This window comes from Malaclemys terrapin, chromosome 1 (genome assembly GCF_027887155.1).
Source record: "Malaclemys terrapin pileata isolate rMalTer1 chromosome 1, rMalTer1.hap1, whole genome shotgun sequence".
Taxonomy (NCBI): domain Eukaryota; kingdom Metazoa; phylum Chordata; order Testudines; family Emydidae; genus Malaclemys; species Malaclemys terrapin.
Window position 1 is genome coordinate 167730887 of NC_071505.1, and position 27944 is coordinate 167758830.

Here is a 27944-nt window from a genome sequence, read left to right on the forward strand (position 1 = left end):
CTCATCGTCTGGTGCCCGCCAGACGAAAAGGTTGGGGACCACTGTTTTAAACTACCAAACAAGAAGGGTGCATCAGCAGTCACACATGTAATTCACTCCCATGTGTCTGCTGTGAGGTCCAATAGGTCAGGCGGGGACACAGCTCTCCTGTCAGCTGGCAGATAAATCGAATGAAATTAAATGCATGAAATGCAAATTTCCATGAAATGCAAAAGCCTAAGAATTCTGGCCACTATCCTTTGCTCCTCTCACATAGAGAGAATTTGCTTAGTGTCCAGACTGCACTCCAGTTGCCACAAGAGTTGTGTGATCTGGATTCATACCTATTGTGTCTCAATATGGGTGTGGGACTGTGTTAATGCACATTACAAGGAGCCAGATTCTGCCTTGAATTATGCTGGAGTTAAATTTGGGTAATTCCATTGAAATCAATGGAGTTACTCTGGATTTGCACTGATACGAGTGAGATCAGAATCTGGCCCACTTACTGAATATCTTTAGTGCATGGAGTATACTTATCCATAAAGTGCCTAGTCCTTTAGAAGTGCCTAATATGCCCTCCCCTCTCATCCACTTTCTTTTTTACTATTAAAACTAAACTCACATAATCCTATTGTTCTCTCGTACTTGGATCTTCCTCAATGGGTGGACAGAAACTGCTTTTAAGTTCACCTAAAATAATAAAGGCAGTTGTCCAGTTCTGTTCTCATCCCAATGCGGCCGTTGTTATTATTTGTATAAGCTGTAGTGCCTAGGGACCCCAGTTGTGGGCGAGGACCCCATTGTACTAGGCAGTGTACAAATACAGAACAAAAATGTGGTTCCTCTCCAAAGATGTTACATTTGACCCTTGAGCCAAACTCTGGGGGGTCTTATTCCTACTCCCCAAATATCCTTGTTAACATACCTTGAGGGAAATTCCACCCCAGTACCTAAAATCTGATGGTCATTATAAGTCTATGTGAGAATGACACCATTGTAAAACATCTAATCCCATCTGTGCCCAGAGCATATTGTCCGTATCACGCTGGGGGATGACACCAATGTTTTTGTTTTGTAGCACTTGCTGAGGGACTGCAGGTCACGGTGCCTGAAAAGAAGAAGGTTGCTATGCTGTTTCAGCCTGCCCTGCTTCGCTGCCACTTTTCTACTTCCTCCACGCAGCCGGCTGTGGTGCAATGGAGGTTTAAATCCTACTGCCAAGACCGCATGGGAGAAGCTTTGGGTCTGGCCACCTCAGGGATACAAGCGGTGAGCAAAAGGAACCTGGAGTGGGATCCCTACCTGGACTGCGTGGACAGCAGAAGGACGGTCCGTGTCGTAGCCTCCAAGCAGGGATCCGCGGTCACAATAGGGGACTTCTATAAGGAAAGAGATGTCACCATTGTCCATGGTAATGCCCCCTAGCTGCTTTAGTATTGTTTAGAATCATTCCTTGGCAATTATGAATACTGAAGGCTGTTGGAAATTGTTTAGTTAACTCCACCTGGGGCAGGGGTATTAATTATTATTTTTTGCATAATCCTAGTGCCGAGGGACCCCCAGTCATGTACCAGGACCCAATGGTACAAGTTTATTCTTAGACAATGGACTCTACCAACTAAATCTGACCCATAGAGGGGAGTTTAAACTCATTCCTCCTGGACTTTTAACCTGCTCCACAAAGGGGCTCCAATCCTGACTGAGGGGTTACTCTCTCCTGGGTCAACAGGGGTGTTCTGTTTTCATGTTCATTTAGTTCTGGGATTCTCCACACTGCTCCCACCGATGGGCCCAAATGCTGACTTGGAGGTGCCAGCTTCTCCTGTGATAGAGAATTGGTAGAGAATAGGGAGTGCAGTCTCCATGGCTGGGCTTTCCCGCTCACAACTCTTCCTATCCTTTTGAACAGACCTCCTCTCCTCCTGTCCTGCCAACATGAAGGAGTAATTCTGCATCTCATGTTTATTCAACTCTGGGCTTCATCACCTACTCCAATAGGGACCTAACCCATTCCCACTTCAGGAGGGAGAAAAGGAAGAGATTTAAGCTGTGTGAAGTCAACTGGGGGGAGCTGAGACTTCCCTCAGTCTTTTGCGGGAAGAGGCCATATGAGACTAGGACTCCTTAATACATGTCATCCTCTCTAATTCAACAAGCCAGCTAGCTGATAGGGATTACTAGCCCCTTGCTTCCTGGTGTGGCGGAAACACACTCACCTCTTGGAGGGGAGGGAATATTTTCCTTTGTTTTCTAGTGATGCCTTTGGGAGATGGTTGATGTGTTCCAGAGGAAGTAGCATTTAAACCCCGTTTGCCCAGCAGGAGTACTGTCAAGACACTGGGCCATTGCCAGTAGGGAGGGCAAAAGGAAGGGGAGTTAGTGGTTTGTCCAAGGGCTCCATCCTCTGCCTTGCAATCTCTTTGTGGGCCTTGCCTGTGTTTCTCCAATTCCCCATTCAACACCACAGCTTACCGAGCTACATCTGTTTTCAGAGTAATGGGCTTTTGTTACTCTCTTAGGGTCCAATCCCACCTCCCTCTGGAATTAATGGGGAGCTGGATCGGTTCCTAGAGGCTTGACCTGTCACACAGCACTAGCTAGGGATGTAATCCCCGTAAACCACCAGGGAACAAAAATCTACTCCCGTCAGTGACAGCTCCCAGGGGGTTGCACTTGGAGTTGGAGCCTGTGTTTTCAACCCTTCACTTCTTGAAGGGGCTGGGGGATGGCCCCACCCTCTGCATTTTTTGTTTTTCAGATGCAGACCTCCATATTGGGAAGCTGATGTGGGGAGACAGTGGGCTCTATTACTGTCTCATCATCACCCCTGACGACTTGGAGGGCAAGAATGAGGAGTCAGTGGAGCTGCTGGTTCTGGGTGAGCCATGTTTCACAATTTGCTTCTTCCCCAGTGGAAAGCTCTCATGCTTTGTCTCCCTCTGAGTATGTTTATGCAGTATATTGTGAGGGTAGTACATACATATATTACATTTCCTGGGTCTGATTCTCCCCTGCCCCCCACCTTGGGTGGTGATTTGTGTCTGGGGAAAGTGGGTATCAAACACTGCCAAACCAGAACAGGAATGTTTCACATCCACATAGCCTCACTTGGCACATGGGCAGGTGGCTACCTAAGGGGCAGGGCAGTGGAGAATCTAGCCCCCTATTTAAGATTTAAAGTGATAAAGTGCCAGCAAATAAAAAATCTGAAATTGTGTCTTTTAAAAATATACACTAAATAGATCCCAAATGCACTGGGTTTTGCTGCATTGAGATCTGTAATGGGGGCAGGCAGCCCCTAACGTTCTCCCAGATTGTCTGGAGGCTCATCCCTGAAAAAGAATTGAGAGGGCACCAGTTTTTGCTATAAGGGCTTGTCTATATGGGAAATTTTTCCAGTTATGCCGATATAATTATATCACTATAGCTCAACTTCTATAGTTATACTTGGTACACTTCCTCTTGTGGACACACTTATTCTGGAATAAGAATGGCCTTTTCTGGTTTAACTGAAACTGCTTCCAAAGCAACATAAACTAAACTGGGAAAAGGCCCTGTAGCTTGTCAGTCTGATAGCCAGCCAGCCTAGTGATCAGGCAGTGGCTCTGTGGTTCTTTCTGGCCTGATCGTTCTACAGCAGGCCCCAGCTAGGAAGGCCACTCGTCTGGTTTTATACTGGACAGTCCTCTTTTTGGCTGGTTTGTCCCCTGTTCAGTACTGGGACAATACCGGAGCTGTTTTTGTCTGGTATTGGACAGGGGACTCTATTTTGAAGTGCATGCCATTCCGCCTGCAGCAGCATAGGGTGCTCTTGAAAATGGCATCCCCTGTGCAGTGTGACCTCTCACACACCATGTGTACAAGGTCACACAAGCAAGGGTGGACCCACACCATTCCCAGAAGCGCCAGAATGTCCGGTATTCCAGGAACATGTGAGTGCATAGGCGCTGACTTCCCGTCTGCCCGGTGGGTCCTTGACCCCTCTTGCTCCTGGCCCCAACCCTGCCCCGCTTCTTCCCACCCCTGCACCGCCCCACCCCCATTCCACCCCTTCCCTAAAGTCCCCGCCCCACCCTGACTTTTCCAACCCCAGCCCTGCCACCTTCCTGCCCCCATTCCACCCTCCTCCCCCAAGTCCCCGCCCCTGCCCTGCCTCTTCTCTGCCTCCTCCCCTGAGCGCGCGGTGTCCCCACTCCTCCCCCTCCCTCCCGGAAAGTCCTAAGTGCTGCCAAACAGCTGTTAGGCGGCGGGGGGGGGGAGGAAGCGCTGGGAGGGAGGGGGAGGAGCGTGAACACGTCACGCTGGGGAGAAGTAGGCGAGGAAGGGGAGCTTGGCTGCCGGTGGGTACGGAGCACCCGCTAATTTTTCCCCATGGGTGCTCCAGCCCCGGAGCCCCGGAGCACCCACAGAGTCGGCACCTATGTGTGAGTGGCCACGTTAGCCCCAGTTGGGTCATATGTGGCAGGTCTCAATCTCTCTCCAGAATGTCCCTTCCACTCCCCTTAGGGTTTTGTCATCTGAGAGGTGCAGAGGAGCCAGGTAAGGAGACCCAGCCCATCCACTCCACCAGGTCCTGACTCAAGAGGGCATTACAGTGTCCAGACCACTGTTTGATCCATGTCCAGATATACTCCCCACAGGTCACTTCTGCTTAGTCTGCCAATGGAATATTGCCCAGTTCTTCACTGTCTCTTGTGAGTTTTCAACTCCCAAAGAGAAGGGGGATCTGGATCACTGCTTCCAGAGTGGCCTTAACAGTGCCGGAGCCATTCTTCTCATAGCTCCAGGCATCAGCCTCACTTCCTGATATCGCCTGTATCTCCTTTCTCTGGCCCACCCATGTCCTTTTAAACTATCCGTCCACCTGGAGCATGCCCTACAGCTGCTGAGGGGTGGGGCCTCTCTAGCCCAGTACTGTCCTATCCCTTCCCCCGGTTTAGTAAACTCCAGCATAGCCACTCTTGTACCTTAATAAGAATGTCCACATGGGGGTTTATATCAGTATAATCATGGGGGTTTATATCAGTATAATCAAGGAAAACAATATTTTAAACATTAGCCAAAACCAACTTTTTTCTCTTAAAGTGTGAGCCATAGTTTGCCTTAAATTAATCCCCTAGAAATCAGAAGTTAAAACCTGAAATCAGAGAAGTGGCAGGTGATGAGGGCATAGTCCCTCTGGAGAAATATTACCTTCCTTAATGTTGTATGTTATATATTGATATATTGCTGCTGTGGTGAAGGTCATGTTAAAACACATGGATAGATAACTTGTGTAGAGGCTGTACATGCACACACTGGAACATATATGTTGGCCTGCTAGGTCAGAGGAGTACTTAGATGGCATCTGAACAGAGGAGAACAGTGCAGCAAGTGATAGTGCTGGAGGAAAACCACTCAACCAATATGGAAGATAAGCACAGTGATGTATTTTAATGCACTGCCAAAGCCCATCTACAGACAGGAGGTGGACAGTGGGCCCTTGGACAAGGGAAATCAGCATTAACCACTGGCACATCCACGTCCAGTCCCATGGCACTATCGTGCACCATGTACTTGACACAAGCCTGAACCCCTCTGAACTTTGGTTTGCTCTAAATCCAGGTCTGGATCCACACTTTTCAGTTTAGGGCCATCTCTGTCAGATACTAGCCACGGGTCTTATTATGTGATGCCAACACGGATATTGCTACGGGGTAATGGGCTATTTAACTGTGCCTCATCCTCACACCCCAAAGGCACCTAGCTGGCCACCAAATCTCAGTATCATAATAAATAATAATAATATAATTAAGAATATCTAGCTCTGATATAGCACTTTTCATCAGTAGCTCTCAAAGCACTTTGACAAGAAGGTCAGTATCATTAGTCCCATTTTACAAATGAGGAAACTGAGGCACAGAGAAGGGAAGTGACTTGCCCAAGGTCACACAGCAGGACTGTGGCAGAGTCTAGAATAAAAACCAGTCTCCTGAGCCCAAGTCCAGTGGTCTATCCACTTGGTTGCACTACTTCTCAGATACCATGGTGAAGCAATGTGCTACCATGGAGACAGGAGAAGCCTAAATAAATGGATGTTGTTTCAAATCTTGGGACCGGTGTATAAAAGATTATATGGAGAAGAGAGCCTTGTCCTGCTGTACTGGCTGTCGGGGGATGCCTGTGTGCCCCAGGCTGGCAGTAGTGTCCCACAGTGAGAGTCAAGAGCTCCTCTGCCTAGTGGCTATAATTCCCAAGGGCGGGTAGCGGAACCTTGGCCCACCCTAGTCCACTGGGTTCTGACCCAGTGTCTTTCAAAGCCATAGGCCATATATATGGCCTAGGGTCTGGTATTATTATGTGCTCCCTGGGTCATTTCCTACCACTGTTTCCTGAACCTCCGTCAGTGGCTTTCTCCCAGGTTCATCTCTGGGGCTCCTTCCCCTGTTGGCAGCAAGTCGTTGTCCTCAGTTCCTGCGGTCAATGGGCTTCCGTGGCTTGGCTAGGAGGCCCAGTCCTGGCAGCTTTTTGGCAGAATGCTACTGCATCCAACTGCTCTCCTCCTTGGTCAGCCCAGACTGGGCTGAGCTGCTCCCTTTTGAATGCTCCTGTCACTGGGAGCATGCCCACAAAAGGCCAGGGGGCCTGACTTCCTGTGTCCAGACTAGCTGCTTAACCCTCAGCTCACCAGTGCGGAGTTGATACATCCCATCACACTGCCCTAGTCCTTTGTGCTTTTACTGGGAGGGAACCTGCAGCTCAGGCAGCTCGTTTTCTGTCGTTGCACTTTGACTGTTTGCGGCTCTTGCACATCAGGAGAGTGCACTTCAATGGGTTCTCCAAGAGCATGAGAGCAGTCTTGTTCTGGGTGTACTTTGCTCTGCTTCATAGGCTGGTTGGAGCAGCTTACATTCGCTTCCTCTCCTGGGTGTTGGTCATCAGACAGAATGATCAAGCCCATTAGTTATGAGTATCAGTGACATCCCAATTACCTTCCCTTCTCCCTGTCTCCTTGTCCTTCCAACACTTCTTATTCTTTTTCCTGCCTCTCTCTCTCTCTCTCTCTCTCTCTCAATGTGGTGATGACTGAAAGCAAGACAGTGCCCTTTGATGCAGGAGATAGGCAGCCAGCAATAAAGAAATATCATTTTTTAATATTCTGGAACTTCCTGGGATATTCTGATTCCATCCCACTTCTCTTATTAGTGAATTGCAAGGACAGACTGAATATAAATGTAGGTTTGAGAACTTCTGCAATCCTAGGGGATGCTCAATGAGACATTTTTGTTTGCTGTTTGCTTATCAGATGAAAGGCTGACTCCCTATTGGGAGCAGCTGAAACAGTAAAGGGATGATGTCTGAGAGAGTTTAAGTTTCCCATCATGCACAGTGTCAACTCCCTATTGACATGTCCTTTTAAAATACAGTGTACATTGCTTATTTTGGGGGTCACTGCATCTTTTAAAATGTTGGTTGGAGGTTGTGAGGGGAGCAGGAGTTCTACCTCTTTATCATATCAATCAATGAAAATGGAAATTGGGGAGGGCAGAATAAGAGAGGAGACCAATGAGTGCTTAAGAGGAAATAGGAAACATTTTTCAGATTTGAACCTCAGAAGCATAGGAATTATGCAGGTTAAAGGGAGGATGCTGCTTGGCAAGATAATTTGACATCAATAACAACATGTGGAAGATTTGGGAGGGAGCAAAAATACAGTGTTATTTACATAGTTAAGGGCAGAGGGTCCCAAACTTTGCCCAACCAAGGGCTTCATTAGCAACCTCAGGAGCTCAGGAGCTGCTTCTACAGGTCTGTCGCATCTTAGGCGCATTTAACATGTGTGATTTGCTTTAACGGTTGGCAAAAACAACAACAACAACAACAACAACAAAAGAGAAAAATAACAATTTAAATACTGTTTCTGTAGTGCGGGCAATTCCACCCGCCATTACACTCAATGTAATTTTGACTTTACACGAGTTTTGCTTTAGGCGCTGACTGCGGAATGTAACCCCAGCGTAAAATGAGACAGACCTGTACTATCATTTGAATAAAATGGAGTAGATTGCAGCTGCGCATGTCTTTATATGGACATACAGCCCATGGAGACTGCAGGTTGCATCAGCAATCTTCCATCTTGATCTGAGCAGCCCGGCTGGGACTTTTAGTGTCCCTGGATCACACTTCCATATCAAAGATAAGGGTAGTTTCTCGTTGCACTGTAGAATTCCACTAGCTGTTCTCACTTTGATCCCAATTCAGCAAAGCATTTAAGCATGTGCTTAAATCCATCCCCTGTTCAGCAAAGCCAGTGGGATTTAAGTATGTGCCTAAAGTTCAGCAAAGCACTTATGGGCATGGACTGCTGAATCAGGGCCTTTATCTACCCCATCTTAGGGGATCAGTGGGGAAAAAGTGTTTTGCTATAGGGGCAAGAATGAGATTGGGAGCAAATGAACCCACTCTAGAATAAGGACAGGATGCTATTAAAAGAGTATTAATACAAATTATTATTAAATATTTGTATTATGATAGCGCCTAGAATCCCCAACCAGAGATCAGAGTCCCAATGATCTAGGCACTGTACAAACTGCAGTGTCAGGGCTAATATAGTGCCTCGCAATGACATCTTGGGGTTTTGGTGATGCTAGCTTAATTGATGTTCTTTCCTTGGAGATCAGGACCCTTTAGCTAGGCTAAGTGACTTCTGTAACTCAAGCTCACTGTCTCTATTAAACATACAGAATGTACTACACTTGTAATAAAATTATTATTTATAGCCCTTTTCATCTGAGGACCTCAAAGCTCTTTATCCAGGTTATTAAATATGATCCCCATTTTACAGCTGGGGAAATTTAGGCAAAGATTAAGTTAAGTTGACTAGCTCTCAGACATACAGTGAATTTCTGGAAGAGACAGGAGTAGAGCCCAGGAATCCTAACTACCAGTCTGGTGCGCTAGCTAATGGACCACACTGCTTTGCTAGACAACCGTTGACATCTTTTATTCTCTGTTCCATTTGGCAGGTCAATTAACACAACATGAATTACACAATTATCAGATAGTATTTTATTAATGAATCTCCTAGAAGCCTAGACTTCTCCAATCATTACTTTTTAAATTAAACAATTAGCATCTGAGGTTTTCTTAATCCCATGTTAGTAAGCAAACATTTAAAGTTGATAAATGAAAATTTGTTAATTTACGTTACCTGTCAAAATTCATAAAGCATAAAAATCAAATTCTTCCTAGCCTAATACACGCAGAGAGGCATAGTTGTAGATATATATACTTACTTGTATACTTACATACATTGTAATAATAGCTACCTACCTGTCTAATGTATTTGTTGTATAAATCAGTGCATGCTGCTGTGTGTGTGTGGCTGGACCTTTGTGCTATGTTCTCAGTCAATAAGGTAACTTATTTTACTTGATATAAGCAGTGCCAGCTTTAGTCTCCTCTGCCCCAAGAGAGATTGAGCCCACATCAGCTTCTATAATCCAGAGATGGGAGAGTTCATGGCGGGAAATTGCCCTGACAGGATGACAGCTGTAGCATTTCATTTTATTCCATTGAAGAGCTGCCAATAACATCCCAGCCTACTTATCCACAGTAGTTGGCAGATGTATTAGTGTCACTGGCATACACAGGGGGCTAGAGGCCCAGAATTCAGCCCAGGAAGGCCCACAAACAGCTTTATAACCAAGACTTTCTTACCCACAGCTCTGCCTGGGCCAGAGAACCATAAAGTGGGCAGGAGCAAGGAGTAATTATTTTACAAAGGACAAGACAAACAAGACCAGTTTGTACTCGCATCTGTGAGTGCCGTGGTGCCAGGAGGGCACCAAGGGTGTCCTCTCCTGCTAAACTCCTGTGTGATGTAGCTTTTCCATAGATCCTTCTGCTGTGCACCCATACCTCTCTCTTGAGATCTTGTCCAACACCCCCTTCACCTCCCAGTTACTTATTTCATGCCATTTAGAAATGCTACTTGTTGCCAAGGATTCCCCCCCCCCCTTCCTTCTTATTTGCCAGCCCCAGCCACACGCTGCTAACAAAGGAGAATGGCACGATTAAAAGGCCTCAGCTACTAAGGTTTCCATGACAACAGCCTCCTTGGAGGTCTTTGTTGCCTGCTAAAGCTTTGATCTCCAAGAACGGCTGCCTCTGTTTCTCCCTCCGACTGACAAACAGAGAAAAGAGGGACGGGGAAAAAAGAAAAGTTTACTGCTCGCAGAGGGAGCAAGGAGGAACTCATTACAAGGCCACACTCTCCCAATAAATCTCCCAGCAGCAGCCTTGGAAGAGCCTCCAATTTATGAGAGCCACGCTTTCTCCACTCTGCTTCCTGATGCTCCTACTGGGTCAGTCTCCAAGTGCCAGGGCCCCTTGAGTGTAACACAGGTTGATGACAATAGCATGTTCATCCACTATTGGGAAGGAAATAGCTGTCTGGGCCCCTACTGCCCTCCACTGCTGGGGGGGATCAGAGCATCAGTCCCCCCAAAGGGAACATATTGCCACTCACTTCCATCGCTGACTCCTCTGCTCTTCAATGTACTTACCCCTGTGTTCCCTCATTATTTTTTCCAACTCCATTTTTTTTTTACCCTCTTCTCTATAGACCCCATTCCATTCAGCTATTTGTCTCCTCTGGCTCCAAGTCAGACCTAACTTTTTGCTCCTTTCCTTCTGGGTGTATCGTCTACCCTGCATATTAAGTTAGGTTCTTTTGTTTTCTCTCTCCCTCCTCGCTCTGGTTTTAAGACTCCTCTTTCCTTCCCTTTTATTTCTCCATCTTCCAGGTCTGCTCTGCTTTCTTTTGGTTTATCCCCATTTCCAATTTTCCTCTCCCTCCCCAGACCTTCTACATCAGAGCCTGTCTATAGGGCTAAAGATCCTCCTCCCACTTGGTGATGGGCCTTGCTGTGCTTGTGCTGCCACTCTAGTCTTTGTGCCTCTCAGCTGCAGTTGAGTGGCCATAACTTCCGCTTGTGCCTGAGAGGCAGCAGGTGCATGTTAGGGGAACAACTGAGAGGCAGCTGCTGGAGTTGCTTGTGTGGAAAGCATAATCAGCAGTGCGGCAGGAATAGAGACAGTGCCAACACGTCCCAGATTTTTATTGACACAAGGACAAACTCCTATTTTGAATAAAACCATCCGGGACAATCCTGGAAAATTGGGCCATCTAGACATAGAGGTGTCTGCTGGGATTCACTGAGGGGTGTTAGCATAAGAAGTTACAGTCCTTGTGGATATAGAGGCATTTACAGAAGAGACATTGAAACTAGACAGCCATTTCAATCCATTTATCAGAATGTCCACAGTCCGCTTTCCGAGACAGGCCAAGCAATAATAAATAGGCAACAAAATAGGATGACCTCTTATCAGGGTATCTGAATAAACTGTTTTCTCCTTGACAGCTCTTTTCTAGCCCACACTCTCCCTCTTCCAAGCTTACTTTTAAAAAAATGAGTTTGGTGCCAATGGAAGGAGCTAGAGTGATATGGAGCGCTGGCGTTTATTCACGGGACAGGGACAGGACAGGGACAGTGAGCTTTCTCCTCACTGACCTGGGCCAGACTGACCACTTAGTCTAGGGGGGCAGCGGGGAGTACAGCTCTGTGGCCTATTCAGTCCTTGGCTTTTCTATTGAGACTTCAGAGCATGGGGGGAGCGGCAGGCAGCTAATCCCAATTGGGGTGGCCTGCTAGGGGGCCTGTTCCCTAGGAACTAGGCTGATGCCCCCCATTCCATTTCATGCATGACACTTTTTGTCAGTACCATTCTGGGCCTGAATCAAGCTAAACCTAGAGGTGAAAGAATCTTATACCTCACTCCCTTCCCCCTTGAGCCATCTAATCTCTCCCTCTTGCTGTATATTTTTGCTTCACTTGTTGCTCATCACTGTGGGAGGAAAGTCGGCCTTCAATTAGCGAGCATTCATGACAAGCCTGTGTGCTACCTCCCCCAGCCGTTGCTGTGGTAACCGCTGGTATGAACAAGAGCGGCTGGGTCAGCTGAAGTGTTTCTCTGCAGCCTAGCCTACTTAACAGCCCTTATTAAAAATGAGGAGCAGGGGGAGGGTCTGTGAAGGGGGGAAGTTACATGGCACGGAGGGGATGGGTTATCAGTGAATTAACTCAGCCCGGGGAAAGAATCAAAGTGCTGAAAGCTAGATGAGGCACAGTCACTCAGTGTATTGTTTTCTGGTAGCTGGCTGGGCTCTTCACGTCAACATGTTTAGGTTCAGATGTGGCCTCTTCCCTGGGTTTCACTGAATTGGCCTCTCCTGAGAGGGCTTTGTGAATTCCTTCACAGACTGAATCCCTTACACGGACAGGGAGGAGTGGGGAGAAAGCCTTGAGTGCAGAGACAATGCAGAATCTGCTGATGCGAAGGTGGGAATTTTGCTGAATTCTCAAGATTCCAGCTTTATTTGCCCTTCTGGCATGGTGAAGAGATCCACTCTCCTCCTAAATCCAGAAACATCACATTGTGCTTATTGAAGGGGCCTAACTGAGTAAACTGTTGTACAGATTGCATGGAATGGTTGTCCTGCTTGTCCTCACAACAATTTAGGATTTCCAACAGCACCATGGTTTCTGACATTTGCCTCCCCCCACATATCACATCTTACAGCTGTGGTTTTACCAGGACATTCTTGGAACCATGAAGCACCTATCTATAAAACCCAGCACTACTGCAGGGAGCTCAGGTTTTAGGGTGGGCTTGAAATGAGAGGCACTACATTGGGAGATGGGGTTACCCAGGCCAGTGCCTGCTCCCAACTGGTGTATCGCCCTCTTATCTCTTCATATTTTACCATCCTCAAACCTCTGATGTCTCTGCAAGGGACACAGTCTGCCTGCATGCAGAGTAAACAAACAGGAGGCAGACACACTTTCTGCAGCCGTGCAATGTTAATGTGTGTTTGTACCTGCAAATACATTTTGCATGCATGTGATTCTTGTGTGTAAATAAGGCATATATTTGATGTGCATGTGGAGCAAGTATGAGTATAGCATTCTTGTGATGGGAGCCATGCATCCGGTATGTATGTGTAGAGCATGCCTGTGATATGCAAGAGTTACCTGGCAGGCATCTGACACATACGATGCCTGGCCTATGTCTTGTGTACATGACACAGATATATGTGTATGCTGGCTGAGAGTAGTCTGGACATTTAGTACTTCCAGGGAATGGACTACCTGGATTCCATGAAATTCTTTGGAAACACTGATGAAAATGTTGCCGTAAACTGATGGATAGAACCCTATTTTAAAGTAATAAATAAAGAACACTTCATCTGAAGGATCAGTTTTACATCTTCTGCTAAGTCTCTGACAGCTCATTGGGTCTGATGGTTTTACAGTGAGTACCAGAACAGCTTTGATGAGTTGCAACAGGTTGCAAAGCACTGCCTGAATTTAGAATGTTACTTGTGGCTTCAGCAACCATTTATGTAGATTTTGATCTCTCTAGACACTCTGCTGAAGCAATGAGAAAGTGGAGAGTGAGATTCTGGTTGATTTTAACATGCTTCAGGGAGAGACTAGAAACTAGGGTTACCATATTTTGAGCCTCCAAAAGGAGGACACTCCACGGGGCCCCGTCCCAACTCTGCCCCCTCCCCTGCTTCCCGCGAACATTTGATTCGCGGGAAGCCTGAAGCAGGTAAGGAGGGTATGGGGGGAGGAGGCGCAGCCCAGTCTGGCTCCCCCCCACCCACCCACCCACCCCCGGCATCTCCAGCCTGGGTCGGCTCGGGCCCTGGGGTGCCGGCCCCGGGCCCGGCCCCCGGCCGAGCACCCCCGGCCCGCTCGGCGCCGCCGGCCCGCGACGCTCAGCACCCCCGGCGCTGCCGGCCCCGCATGTCCCGATTTTCCCAGACATGTCTGGCTTTTTGGGATTTCCCCCCGGACGGGGATTTGGAGCCCAAAAAGCCGGACATGTCCAGGAAAATCCGGACGTATGGTAACTCTACTAGAAACCAAAGATTTTGGGTCCAGTTAATCACTGTGTTTGAGCTCTGCTCAGTGCAAAACCCGGGGGTAGGGGTATTAAAGGTGACTTTATACCACCTTTCACTGACTTACACTTGGTTGCCTGCCTTACTTTCCATCCCCCATGTGTGTCTGTTCAGATTGTGAGCTCTTCTCCTTCCTGCATATCTGTAAATAACCTAGCAAACTGTTGTTGCTATATAAAAATACACACAGCACAGATGCACTCAGGGGCATTCTGTATATGTTCTGGCATATATATATATATATGCCTGTAGTATACTTTACCTACATTCAGGACATATGCTGTGCATTAGCAACATTTCATACATGCAGTTCCAAAACAAATAGGTACCAAGTTGCCCTTAGGGCTTGGATTTTGTTTGTCTCATTCACTGTAAATTCAAATGGAAAAAGCAAGAGGTGCAGTGAGGTTTTACAGAAATCCTTTTCTGGTTGGTTTGCTTCACTTGGATATCGGCTCCATATCTCAAAGCATCTTCCGGTTATAGCGACATCCCGTCATACCCCCACCCCCTATAGTCATTATGGCATCTCTTGTGAACCTGTCTGTGCAGCTGCAGTGTCCCATATGGAAAAACATCACACGTACATGTGCTGTATGTATGTGGCTTACTTGTAGGGGTCATTGGGGTCAACACTTTTCTAATCCAGACAGCTGCGGTCTTTTGCACGCTCTCTCTTTTTTATGCCAGTAAAATGATTCTTTAAAAATTGAATCACTCAAGCCCCCAGATGAGTGTGTGTGAGTGTGAGTGTGCATGCCTGCGTGTAGTGTGTGTGCGTGTAGAACAATACCCTGCAGGCCTCACCTTGTAATCATGCTGCACGGACCCCCTTCTTGCAAGCCTCTGCCTAGATTGGAGGGGCTCCATTCCTGACTTTCTCCCTCCCCCCGAGCCCAGTTGGTTAAATCAAGGCCAGACAGATACATAGACAGCCACCATGCATTGAGCAGGGCCAATTACTATGGAGGTGACGGAATCCCTGAACCATATAGTTCACTTCACAGAGCATATGTCGGTCGATCCCATGTTGAGGAAGGGGGCTGAAAGCTTAGGCAGGGGCTGGGGAGTATGTTTTTCCTGCAGTAACCTCTCTCCCTGTTCTCCTCCTTCTGTCTTTTCTAGGCAGGACAGGGCTGCTTGCTGATCTCTTGCCCAGTTTTGCTGCGGAGATTATGCCAGGTATTCAGTCATTTAACCCTTTATTGACCCACTCTCTCTCTCACCTTGTTTGTCCATCCCTCCGCTGCACTGCACATTAATTTCCTTCTTACTTGTGTGCGTCTCCTGTATTCTGTGATAAACTGTCGCTTGTTGGAAGTGCATATTGCACTGAGAAATATTAAACCTCATGCTGGGGATAGGGAGGGGCTGTAACACAGGGATGCAAAAGACAGAAATAGCGGAGAGAGACAGGCCCAGCACTAGAATGGAAAAGTCTATTTACAGGAGGTTTTATATCAAGCTGTATGCCTGTGTGCTCACACACCACCATGATTGTGGCAACTCCGTTTTAACCATACTGTAATATCTTGGCACCCTTGTATGTCTACAAAGTACAGTGTGGATGCACCCCTGTATGCCCTCAAGAAGTATTCTTCAAAGGCCTAACTTTATATTATGGGATACTGTTATGAAAATCAGCCACCGAAGGTTGCACATATGTGGCACCCCTGCTAAAGGAGGGATACTAAGCCAAACCTGGCTGTGGGAGCTGTTCTGTGCAGCAACGCTACATTATCGGGGGATCTAGCTACAGCCAGATAGTTGGGGTGGGGCCTGAGGATTTTCTGGACTGCACAAATCCCTTACTATCCAAACTAATGGGATCCCACTTTTAAGCATTTCCCAACCCCATAGAGGTTCTAGTAGTCCAAGATTCTACATCAGATGGTCTTTCAGAGGGAAGAGATGAGAAAGCATTCGGCTCTGGGTACGTGTGAAATGACTGTAGCCTGAGGGCACTAAACCAAAGTGTGTCTCTCCCCATAAAATAGATTTCTCATACCCACTTTCGTACATAAGAGCAACTCTAAGTACACATGAAGGGGGAATAATCTGTCCCAGACACACACATGGAAAGGAGGGTAAAGACCCCTAATGTTAGCCATAACATTAGAGCCAGCAGAGGATTCAGTGTAGTAGGAGGAGTCTTTTCAACAAATATACTCAACAAGGCTTGATTCTCCAATTCCTTGCACCTTTTGTCACCATTTACACCTGTGCAAAGTGGATGTAAAATGCAAGCATATTCATCAGGTAGCTTTTTATACCTGCTTTGCACAGGTTTAAGTGACAAAAACAGCTGGAAGGCAGTGGAGAAACACACACACAACTTATGGAGAGGTTTCCTGATTGTGAGGACACTAAGCAACTCAGACATGGTAACCACAGTAACCTTAATGTTTATATGAATTTGATCATATTCAGAACTGCTGTGTGAGGAAATAACAATGGCTGTATCAGGAAAAGGATTATGGAATCACACTTTTCACTGGAAAAACGCCTTGATTTGTGTCTGTAATGGATCCAGCAGCATCTTTTGCTATTTCCTTATACTTATTACTTAAGCAAGACCCTAACTTGGTACGCAGCAAAGACCTCCCTATAACTCCAAGGCCCCTGTGACAGGAGCACTGACTCCAAACACCCACTTGCTAGGGCTGAGTTGCAACCTAAATAAAATATTAGCCTCTTTTCCTGCTCCTGGAATGTCTGCAGGCAGATCCCAGTCTTCTCACATTGATTTGGTGAGTTTTTTCCCCACAGGCTTTTTTTTTCTTTATGGCTTGATTGTGAAACACTGAGGGCAACTGCTGTTAGAGATTTTAAATTTGAGCTGTATTGCTGAGCTGCGATTGGTTGCCTGTGTCATGTAATATTGTTTCTTTTCCTTGACTGGATGAATGTCATTCCTTTAAAAAGGATGAGGACTTGAAAAAGCCCACTGTGCCTTTAAGTTTCTTAGAGAGGGATGGATAAGGGAGATTAGGGAATGTTAGCACATTTTTAGCCTTTTACTTTCTGGGCCACATGAAGCTCTCCTGAGGCATCGATGGTAGAAAAATGTGGCTGCTGTCAGATTTCCTGGCTGGATGCAGCACTGAATGTAATATTCTCCAAGTACATTCACAATAATAATTGTGTGTGTGGGCCTAGTAGTGAAGGGGCAGGCAGAGCCTTGTTTGGTTCATTTACCAGGCTATTTATAGTGTGTTTTCTGCCACCATTTGTGTAATTAAAACTAGAATGCTGGGGTAGAGCATGCACAAACAGGGCACAAACGCAGCTGGGGAAAACAAATGTTTGTGTAACATGTTTTATGATATTTGTCTAGCTCTGCCTCTAACCCTCCAAAGGGGATTGATTCTGTCCCACAAGAACAGAGTAGGGCTAGTGCCTCCATACTGTTCACCCCCCAGCATCTCCTCTGTCCAGCACAGTGAGAGGGAGCCTGTCTCCATGCCTCTCACCCTCTGTCTCCGAGATGTGACTGCAGGACATGTAGACGTACCCAAGCTAGCTTTGATCTAGCTAGCTTGAATAACAGCAGTAGTGAAGCTGTGGTAGCACGGGCTAGCCACTCGAGTACGTACCCAGGGTCCTGGTTGGGCTTGTACAGCCGTGCTGCCACAGCTTCACTGCTGCTGTTCTTCGAGCTAGCTAGATGACAACCAGCTTGAGTATATCTACACATGTTGCAATCACACCTCTGATTGCAGTGTAGAGTGTAGGAGGGACCTATTGTCTCCTTACTTTTCACCAGGAGAGATCCTGCTCCTTCTATTAGCCCTCATGCCTGTTCTCTCCCTACCCCTCCGGCTGGAGTCCTTGCCATTGTCTTTCACAGGTGTTGTGTCCTTTGACCATTTGTTCTCATTTGGTTTCCAGAGTGGGTGTTTGTGGGCCTGGTGATCCTGGGGGCTTTCCTGTTTTTTCTCCTGGTTGGGATCTGCTGGTGCCAGTGCTGCCCACATAGCTGCTGCTGCTACGTCCGCTGCCCCTGCTGTCCAGATTCCTGCTGCTGTCCACGGGCATGTGAGTGATTTGGGACCAAAGTGCGAAGCAGGGACCAAAGTGCGAAGTTTCCTCCCACATCCCTTTTGCTATGTGTGAGGGAAATCTGCTCATACCCTTCCCCAACCTGAGTGCCCCACTTGACTAAAGATTGCCTGTTACTAAGAATGAAGCACCCAACCTATAGTTTAATGGCCAAATGCTCTGAGTTAATTAAGAATGTAATTCCCAGAAGTCTCCTGCCAGCGAGGTGCTGGCAACTGTGCCTGCTCCTCTAGTGTCACATTCCCCATCCCGAAGCTGCAGTCCTGTCAGGTATGTTTGGTAGAAAGTGCTGTGGCTGCAGAGCAGAGAGCATTCTGGTATGTGTCTTTCCCACGTTGCAAAGCAGCTGCCTACTAGAGTCATGCAAAACACCTGCAACAAGGCCAGGTTCCATTGCAAACCCAAACCTCAGGCCAGGTTTGCTGAGGTTCATGAGCCTTTGGAGTAAGCTTGCCTCTTGAGAGTCCCATTCTGGTTTTCAGGATGAACTGCTACAAACCCAAACAAGAAATTGAGTGGAGCCTAGATTTATGTGCTGAATGCCCTTGACTAACCAGGCTTTTGAGGGCCTTCAGCAGAGAATAAGCTGCCCCTTACCATTTTTGGAACTCCTTTTAAGCTCAGAGAAATCCACCGGCTCTTGAGTTCCATTCATAACACACCAGACGCCTCCTGCTGGGCAGTCACCAAAATCCGAAGCAGGAGCAGCAGCAGGAGTGCTGTTTTGGAGCACCTTGGAGGGGAAGGGCTGGCACTTGGTTGCTAATTATTGCTCTCTTTTCAGTGTATGAAGCGGGCAAGGCTGCAAAAGCTGGATACCCATCTGCTGTCACCTCCATCCCAGGTCCTTACTACATCCCCACTGTTCCGGGAGCTGGCGTGCCATCTCCTGTTGTGCTGATGGAGAAGTCGCATCCCCCTCCCCTAGCACCAAGTGACTCCAGTGGAGGAAGCCAAAATGGTAATCTGCACCCAGTCTCTCCTGTCAGCTTGTCAGAGCATTCTGAATCAGCAGAATCCTCAAAGGGAGTGGGGCGGGAGAAGGAGGGTTAGCTCCATGGAGAGAATGGTGTGAGCTAAGCACAGGACTGAGAGCCTGAATTTTAATCATGAGTTTTAATTATTTTAAGCAAGTCACTTTGTACCTCAGCTTCACTATCTGTAAAATGGGAGTAATTATGATCTTCTGTGGTAGGGAGTTCTGTGGCTAGGGACCCTCCCCCTGGATGGACACGGACACACACAGAACCTGTCCCTTGCCCCAACACATCAGAATCTGGGCTCTGTCAGCCACAGCTTCCTAGAATGACATGGTAGAGAGCACAGTGACAGGCATTCTGACTTAGCCAAGCCATAGACCATTGTGGGCTTTAAAGATGTGGAACTTAACTTTGAAATTAGATCTGGGAGTGGACTGGTAGCAAGTTTACAATATCTGTGTGATGTGTCTACCCAGCCTACTTCAGCCACCACTGAGAAACAGCCACCCCTGGGGAGGAACACAACATTTACTTAACAGGACACAGCCACATTACAGAACAATTTAGGGTGAGAAGTAGGGAAGAGCACTATTGCCATATGAAACTGCACAGGGAATTTGGGGAGGAGGAGTGTAATCAATTATCAAAAGTTGAATTTTATCACAGCACCACATTGATATGACACCATTGAGAAGGCAATTAGATAACTTAAGCAGGGAATCAGACTTTTGAAATATTCTTCCACCTCCCTTATCAGCATATTCGCTTTTTTTTTTTGAACTACCAAAAAATTCATCAGAAGGAGGAAGCCTGCCAAACAGTCGTGGGGCCACTCGATGATCAAGGTGCTAAAGGAGCACTCAAGGAAGACAAGCCTGTGACAAGGTCCCTCACCAAAAGTTCTTAAGCAAAATAATCAGTCATGGGATAAGAGGGAAGGTTCTCTCATGGATCAGTAACTGGTTAAAAGATAGGAAGCAAACAGTAGGAATAAATGGTAAATTTTCACAGTGAAGAAAGGTAGATAGTAAGGTCCTGCAATGATCAATACTGGGACCAGTGCTATTAAACATATTCATAAATGGTCTGGAAAAAGGGGTAAACAGGTTACATAGTTTGCAGATGATACAAAATTACTCAAGCTAGTTAAGTCCAAAGTTGACTCAAAGAGTTACAAAGGGAGTTTCACAAAATTGGGTGACTTGGCAAGAAAATGGCAGATGAAATTCAATGTTGATAAATGCAATATAATGCACACTGGGAAATATAATCCTAACTATACAAATTAACTGTTACCACTCAAGAAAGAGATCTTAGAGTCATTGTGGGTAGTTCTCTGAAAACATCTGTTTAATGTGCAGAGGCAGCGAAAAAGCTAACAGGATGTTAGGAACCATTAGGAAAGGGATAGATAATAAGACAGAAAATATCATATTGCCACTATATAAATCCATGGTACAGCCACACTGAATACAGTGTGCAGTTCGGGTCACTCCATTTTGAAAAAGATACATTAGAACTGGAAAAGATGCAAAGAAGGGCAACAAAAATGATTAGGAGTATGGAACAGCTGCCATATGAAGAGAGATTTAAAAGACTGACTGTTCAGCTTAAAAAAAGAGACAACCAAGGGGGTGGGGGTGGGAGCGCTATGACAGAAATCTATAAAATCATGAATGGTGTAGAGAAAGTGAATACAAAAGTGCTATTGACCCCTTCACATAATATAAGAACGAGGAGACATCCAATGAAATTAATAGGCAGTGCGTTTAAAACAAACATAAGGAAGTGCTTCTTCATGCAACGCACAGTGAACGTGTGGAACTTGTTGCCAGGGGATGTTGTGAAGGCCAAAGGTATAACTGGGTTCAAAAAATAATTAGATAGGTTCATGGAGGATAGGTCCATCAACGGCTATTAGCCAAGATGGTCAGGGACACAACCTCATCCTCTAGGTGTCCCTAAATCTCTGACAGCCAGAAGCTGTGACTGAACGATATGGACCATAGGTCAGACCCATTCTTATGTTCAGCTTCAACAATCTGTATATTTCTTCGCTCTTCCACTGAAATCAGAATGGTGAACTAATGAGCTGGTGGAACAAACTTTCATCTTCGAAAGAAAGATCTGGAACAGAGTGTTCAGAAATAGGAATAAATCAGCCATTGACCCAAAGCAGAAACATATCCAATGAAAAAATCATCTTCAGAACATGTTGGACTCCAGCCCAGTGCTTAATATTATTTTTTTGTAAAATGTCACTTCACATAGAATGCAGCACTGGACGTAGGCTGTGGACTTGGGCACATCAGGGGATTGTTGAATAGTTAGGGAGCATAGCCTCCCCCCAGAAAGTCAATGCGTGCTTTCAAAAATTTCACTGCACGTCACTGTGTCAGAGCACCTGGTTTCAGGCCTTGTTCCAGGCTCTTCAAAAGAATTAGGGATATGCTGCTTGAGATCCCAGCTCATTAGCACAGTACAAGTGTAAATTAAAATTTATGACTCAGGTACAATTTAAAGCTGAATGGAAAGGCTCTTTACTTGCCAAGACCCCACTTTATATAGACTTTGCACTTATAAAATAATAAAAAGACAGTTGAGGATCTTAAAAAGCTTTCTTATTTATATTACCATAGCCCCAGTCATAGTCCAGGACACCATTGTGCTAGGTGATGTACAAACTCAGGACAAAAAGACGGTCCCTGTCCCAAACAGCCTAGATGTTTAGAAAACATTAATCATGAGATCCCTGCAAGGTGAGTTGATATGATTATCCCCATTTTATAGATGAGAAAGCTGAGGCCTAGAGAGATTCAGTGACTTACCCAGTATCACACAGTGAGGCAGTGACAGAGCCAGGAATAGAACCAAAGTCAGGATCCCCAGTTTGCCATTCTGAGTAGGGTAGCCCTAAACTCAAGGCTTGACAGGCAAGTCAACAAGAAATAGACTTTCGGCTGTTCCGTTTGTAGTTGTAATTTTTAAGGCAATGTGTCCATTTTAAACTGAGTTGTTACTAGTGAGGCTCTGGCATGGTTTTCCTGACCAATGAGGTCAAGGATTTTTTTGTATTACAGACCTTGTGGAGCGGGAGGTGTTTGGGATGGCGGGAGGGACGATGGGCAGTCATGTCATTTGCAAACAGTGCTCAGAAAAAGCAATCCTCCATTCTGGTGAGGGAAACACTGCAAGCTCTTTATGAACACAGTCTAAACTTGTAGCTAGCATGGTTCTGTTGCCAGTGTGGACATTGTCTTTTAGAAGGTTCAAAAAGCAGTGCCCCAAGGGACACAGTTAACACGTAAGAACACATTAGCAGTTCATGAGGATGGAGTACAGTCTAACGATTAGGAAGGGCTCTGTTTCCACTGATTTGGCATGTGATCTTGGACAAGTTACTTAACTTCTCTGTGCCTTAGTTTCCCTATCTGTAAAACAGGAATAAAAATATTTACTCCACTGTTAAAAAGGGCATGGCAATCTTCAGATGAAGAGAACAAGTGTGAAGTACTAGTATTTTGGCACCATACAGAGGCATAATAAAAAGTTTCAGTAAGTGGAACATTTTGCATTGTTGTAATAAGATCTGATAAGTCAAACCACAGACACTAGGCTTCACCTGTAATAGAAAATATTTTCCATGCACTTCCCACAATCATCTTAACAGTTATAATGCCAGTATTAGTTCCTAGATGCTTCCAGAATTAACCAGGAAATTAGTTTTCCTTTTGATACACAGCAGCAATAGCAAGCCAAGCATGAAGTTTATTAAGCCTAACTAATTTTCTATCGGTTCCAGGAGCTGTAGATGTAACCCAAATAGATATCTGGCACAACCTCAAAATGAATAATGGCTCAAGGGACTGGAATGTGAGATGGAGCCTGTAAATCACCAGTTCAAATTTCACAAAGGTCGCTATGGACTCAAAGTCATTTCCACTTGATGGTTGTTCAGTGGCCTATGTAAAACGCGGTGTGGGGGTGTCACGCTGTTTGGAGTGGCTCACAGCTGTGAGTGGTTCCGTGAGGGCAGACATCCCAAACTGGTGGTAAGTGCTACAATTAGATTTCACCAAACCAATAACAAATGTGAACTTCTGGATCACTCTAACACAGCGTTTCCCAAACTGTGTTCCGCGGAACACTGGTGTTCCACAGGATGTGAATAGGTGTTCCGTGAAAGAATCATAATTAAAAAAAAAAGGGTCTTTAATTTTTTTTTTTAATTTTAAATTTGGCATATTTGAAGCGTAGTTTACAACTCTTTTTGAATGACTATAATTTAACATAAAACTCTTTTTCCGGTTATTGATAGATCTCGTATTGAATATCATGGCGTAAATTGAACGCGGCACACAAGCATGTTGACGTTTACCCCTTTTGGGCACGTTTCAGTTAGTGACGTCGTACCCCTTCTGCTCGAGGCTGTGCCAACTACAGTGGTATGCACACACCATTCTCTTTACGCCATGTTGAATATAACATATTCACGCAACACGTTCAAACCTGTGGGTCTTTACCGTGTGTGCGATAAACACAACTAAACTAGCTTCACTCGAAACAGTATAAATATTTGTACAAACAAAATTTGACAAAAATCAGTATTTCTAAATATTGTTATTAAACCTAATCACAATAGATCTGTGGCTAAAAGAAGGAACTTTGAAATGAAAAGCAAGTTCTTCTGGTACTCCAACTGTGGCCGAAATAAACGAGCAAAATATTGTGACACTTCAAAGTGAGGATGAACAATCACAGTCTTTTGTTGCCGAAAAATCTGTTAGTACTAGTGAGTTATCCAAGGTGAAAGAATTTCCACCGAAGTATATCAAAAAACAAGAAGAAGCAGGTGTTAAAAGACCGAAACGAAAGTATGATGAAAATTATTTGTCTTTCGGTTTTACTTGTGTTGGAAATAAAGATGTTCCTCATGCGCAGTGCGTTGTGTGCAACAAAATACTAGCAAACAGTTCATTGGCTCCTGCTAACTTCGTAGGCATTTGGAAACCAAGCAGGCTGAATACAAAGACAAAGATATAAGTTTTTTCAAGAGGCAGCGTGACTCACTTGGAAATTGTAAACTTTCAATGATTAAAATTGCTAAAACAGACAACAAAAGTGCAACAGAGGCATCTTATCGAGTAAGTTACCATATAGCGCTTGCCGGAGAAGCTCACACTATTGGAGAAACGCTTATCAAGCCTTGCGCGAAAGATATTGTAATGTGCATATTGAGCGAGCAGTCTGGTAAAAAAATTGATGCTGTACAGTTGTCAAATAATACTGTGGCACACCGTATTAAAGATCTTGCCGATGACATAGAAAAAGAGCTAGTTTGCCGACTGAAAATTTGCCATGAGTATTCATTGGAGCTAGATGAGTCCACTGACGTTTCAGGACTTGCTGTGCTATTAGTATTTGTCCGATATAGATTTAATAATATTATTGAAGAGGACCTGCTCTTATGTGAATCTCTGCAAAGCAACATGACTGGAGAAGAAATATTCAACTGCATCAACAATTTTATCAGAAAGCATGAAATTAGTTGGGGAAAATGTATCGATGTATGTACTGACGGTGCTCGAGCAGTAATCGGGAAGATGAAGGGAGCTGTAACGCGAATCATAAGTGTGGCACCAGAAAGCACTGAGAGCCATTGTGTTCTACACAGACAAGCACTTGCAGTTAAAAAAATACCAGCATATCTGAAAATTGTGCTCGATGAAGCAGTACAAAGTATCAATTTTGTCAAATCTCAACCACTTCAATCCAGGTTATTTAAAATTTTGTGCGAGGAAATGGGTAGTCAGCACAAAATGCTTCTTTTACATACAGAAGTGAGGTGGCTATCCAGAGGAAAAGTGCTTGTGAGGCTTTTTGAGCTTCGTAGTGAACTACTGGTATTCTTCACTTCAGATAATTCAGGATGAAAATTTAATGACTGTCTCACAAATTCCTCATGGCTAATGAGACTTGAGTATCTTGCAGATATTTTTGCAAAATTAAATGAAATTAATCTGTCGCTGCAAGGAAAGAATATGACCATTTTTACTACAATGGATAAAATTTTGTCGTTAAAAAAGAAACTGGAATTCTGGGCATCTTCTGTTGAACAGAATAACTTCGACTGCTTCCCTACAGTACATGAATTTTTAACAAATAAATTCTACAGTCCATGAAGAATTTTCCAGCACCATTTTCCAGCACTTACATGACTTGCAGGCCTCTTTATTAGAATATTTTCATACAACTACTAATGATAATGCTTGGGTTCAAAATCCGTTTGTAATTACAGCCAAACCAGTCGGCTTTACTGCGCACGATTATGAAAGGCTAATTGATTTAAATTCTGACTCTGATTTGAAACAAAAGTTTAAGGATCTTCCGCTGAATAATTTTTGGAGCAGCCTAATAGAAGAGTACCCTAATGTGGCTAAACGTGCAGTTTGAGTGCTCCTTCCTTTTGCTACAACTTATTTGTGTGAGATGGGATTTTCATATTATACTGCAACAAAAACCAAATATAGGAATAGACTTGATGCTGCACCTAACATGGGGATTCAACTTTCCAGCATTATTCCTAATATTAAGCGAATTTGTGATAGAAAAACGCAGAAACACCAATCCCATTAAATCCAAATTTGTATTTCTGTTTATAAAATAGATTTTCCTAGTAAAAATCTAATTTGTTTGGTGTTTGTGTATATATAAAAACAATTTTTTTAAGTAGAACACTGTTTTTAATTTTGACTCTTGCACTTGATTTTTGTACTACTTTATACGCGCTTTCCAGTTAGAAATTGTTAGTTCAAGTTATTTTAAATTTGTATTTTTGTTTTGTTTTATAAAATAAAATATATTTGAGCACAAATAACAAATTTTTTATTTGAAAACCAAACGACTACAAAATAATATTATAAGTGTTCCGTAATAGGCTAAAAAGTGTTCCGTGGCCAAAAAAGTTTGGGAAACGCTGTTCTAACAGTCTTACACCATTGAGTCACAGACAATCCCCTTAGACTCTCCAGTCTATCTTGCCACCCAGACAAACTGGACTTAGTGATAAGTGGTCACTTTCACCAAAAGTCACACCACATTTAGGTTGCTTCCAGTCCCATGAGACCAGTCACTTACACCAGATCAATTGGTACTCTAGATCCTACACCAAAGACAACGCCTGTAGTCAATCCTCTAATAAACTATCAAAAGGTTTATTAACTAGAACAAAGGAATAAGAGAGTTATTTACAGGTTAAAGCAAGCAAACATATACACACCAATGAGTTACCATATAAATCCTAAGAGTGACAGAGTTGTAGTGATCTGGGCCTGCCTGAAGTGTCTTTCAGGGCAGATCCAAGGGGCAACCCCTGGGGATATCTGGCTGCAGCTTAGAATCTCTGGCCCTTCAGAGTTCAAACAGCCAGCAGGTGCAATTTCTTCCTGTCAGTGATTTTTATTCCCTTCCCCCAGAGTCAAAGTGCACATCTCCTCTTCATGGATGGGGTAGGAGGGGGTGGAGGGCAATCAACAAAATATTTTGTCCTCTGATGTCCCACAATGGTTTGTCTGGTGTCTATGGGCCTTCTTCTGTTGAGCAGGTGATAACACCTCCTGTGGCAAACTAGTATTTCACACTTGGTAATGTTTCTCTCCTGACTCTGGGGGCTTGAAGTTTCAGAGCAAACACTTCTACAGTTACAGAGCAAACATGTAAATATCACCTTATAACATGGGATATAGCTATTATCAATTAGATTAATGCATGGAGCAACATACAAGCATTTCATAGAGTCTAAACACTAAATATCTTCCTATAAGACTAATACCTATTTTGAGCAAAACTAACATACAGGTGACCTGGTCAGGTCTCCAGTTACGAGGTTGTCAATTCTAAGCTAATGCCTGTAGCCTGGGCAAGAGGTGGCATCTGGCCTGCCAGCGTGACGGGGGTTAATCCAATTCCTAGTAGATACCGGGGTGCTGGAACAATTTTTATAATGGGGTTTCAGAGTAGCAGCCGTATTAGTCTGTATCCGCAAAAAGAACAGGAGTACTTGTGGCACCTTAGAGACTAACAAATTTATTAGAGCATAAGCTTAAATTTGTTAGTCTCTAAGGTGCCACAAGTACTCCTGTTCTTTTTGCGTATAATGGGGTTGCTGATGATGGAAACCATGTATTTGGTATTACTACTGCAAGCCGGGGGTGCAGCAGCATCCCCAACAACCCTAGTTCCAGCACTACCAAGTAGATATGTCAGAAAAAATATCCATAATTGGCACTTTTGTTGGCAGCGTCCAGGCTAGAGTTCAGGCACACTGGCAAGGCAGAGCGGGAAGTGCACACTGCTGTACTTGCTCTGTCAGTGCGGTGGAAGAATTTAGTTTCCAGATTTGTCAATCCAGCACCTTTCACTGGCACAAAATTCACATATAGAGATATAATGTAATAAGCTTTGTAGGGTAGGGATAGTAGCTCTGTGTGATCTGCACATTTGCAGGGCTTATATGCACATAATTTTAACAATAACAAAGCACAATGGAAGAACAAAATTCTAGACTTCCATCAGCTGAGCTATTTAAGAGTGATTTTTTTAAGGTAGACAAACTGCCGACACTATTCTAATAGCACCACACTATATCTTACGCATCTAATTGTTTTTACTGAGTACACATATACAAGGTCATAGTTTAATAGGGTTATTTACCTTACAAATGTACAGTAACACCATACAATAAAGCCCTTTCACACCAAAGTACTTCACAAACTAATGATAGGAATTGATTTACCCATAGCTGAAATGCAGCCATCTTTGGAGTGGAGCATAGCAGCACTGCACAGCAGTTTGGGACAGAAGGTGACTCAGGACTTGTCTACACAGCAAGTTACTATGCAGCAAGC

The 27944-nt window shown here is 44.8% G+C and overlaps 1 protein-coding gene across 8 annotated transcripts in view; it reads left to right on the forward strand.

Moving 5' to 3' along the window:
* Positions 1 to 27944, forward strand: part of ILDR2 (immunoglobulin like domain containing receptor 2) — a 51562-nt gene that overhangs the window by 16569 nt on the left and 7049 nt on the right. For 5 of the 8 annotated variants that reach the window (XM_054046495.1, XM_054046500.1, XM_054046507.1 and 2 more), the window contains exons 2-6: positions 1061 to 1393; positions 2741 to 2860; positions 15122 to 15178; positions 17888 to 18034; positions 18843 to 19019. In XM_054046495.1, coding sequence (XP_053902470.1) covers positions 1061 to 1393; positions 2741 to 2860; positions 15122 to 15178; positions 17888 to 18034; positions 18843 to 19019 — 834 coding nt within the window. The remainder of the gene's footprint in view (positions 1 to 1060; positions 1394 to 2740; positions 2861 to 15121; positions 15179 to 17887; positions 18035 to 18842; positions 19020 to 27944) is intronic. The other 3 variants (XM_054046532.1, XM_054046541.1, XM_054046548.1) reach the window with 1 other exon arrangement.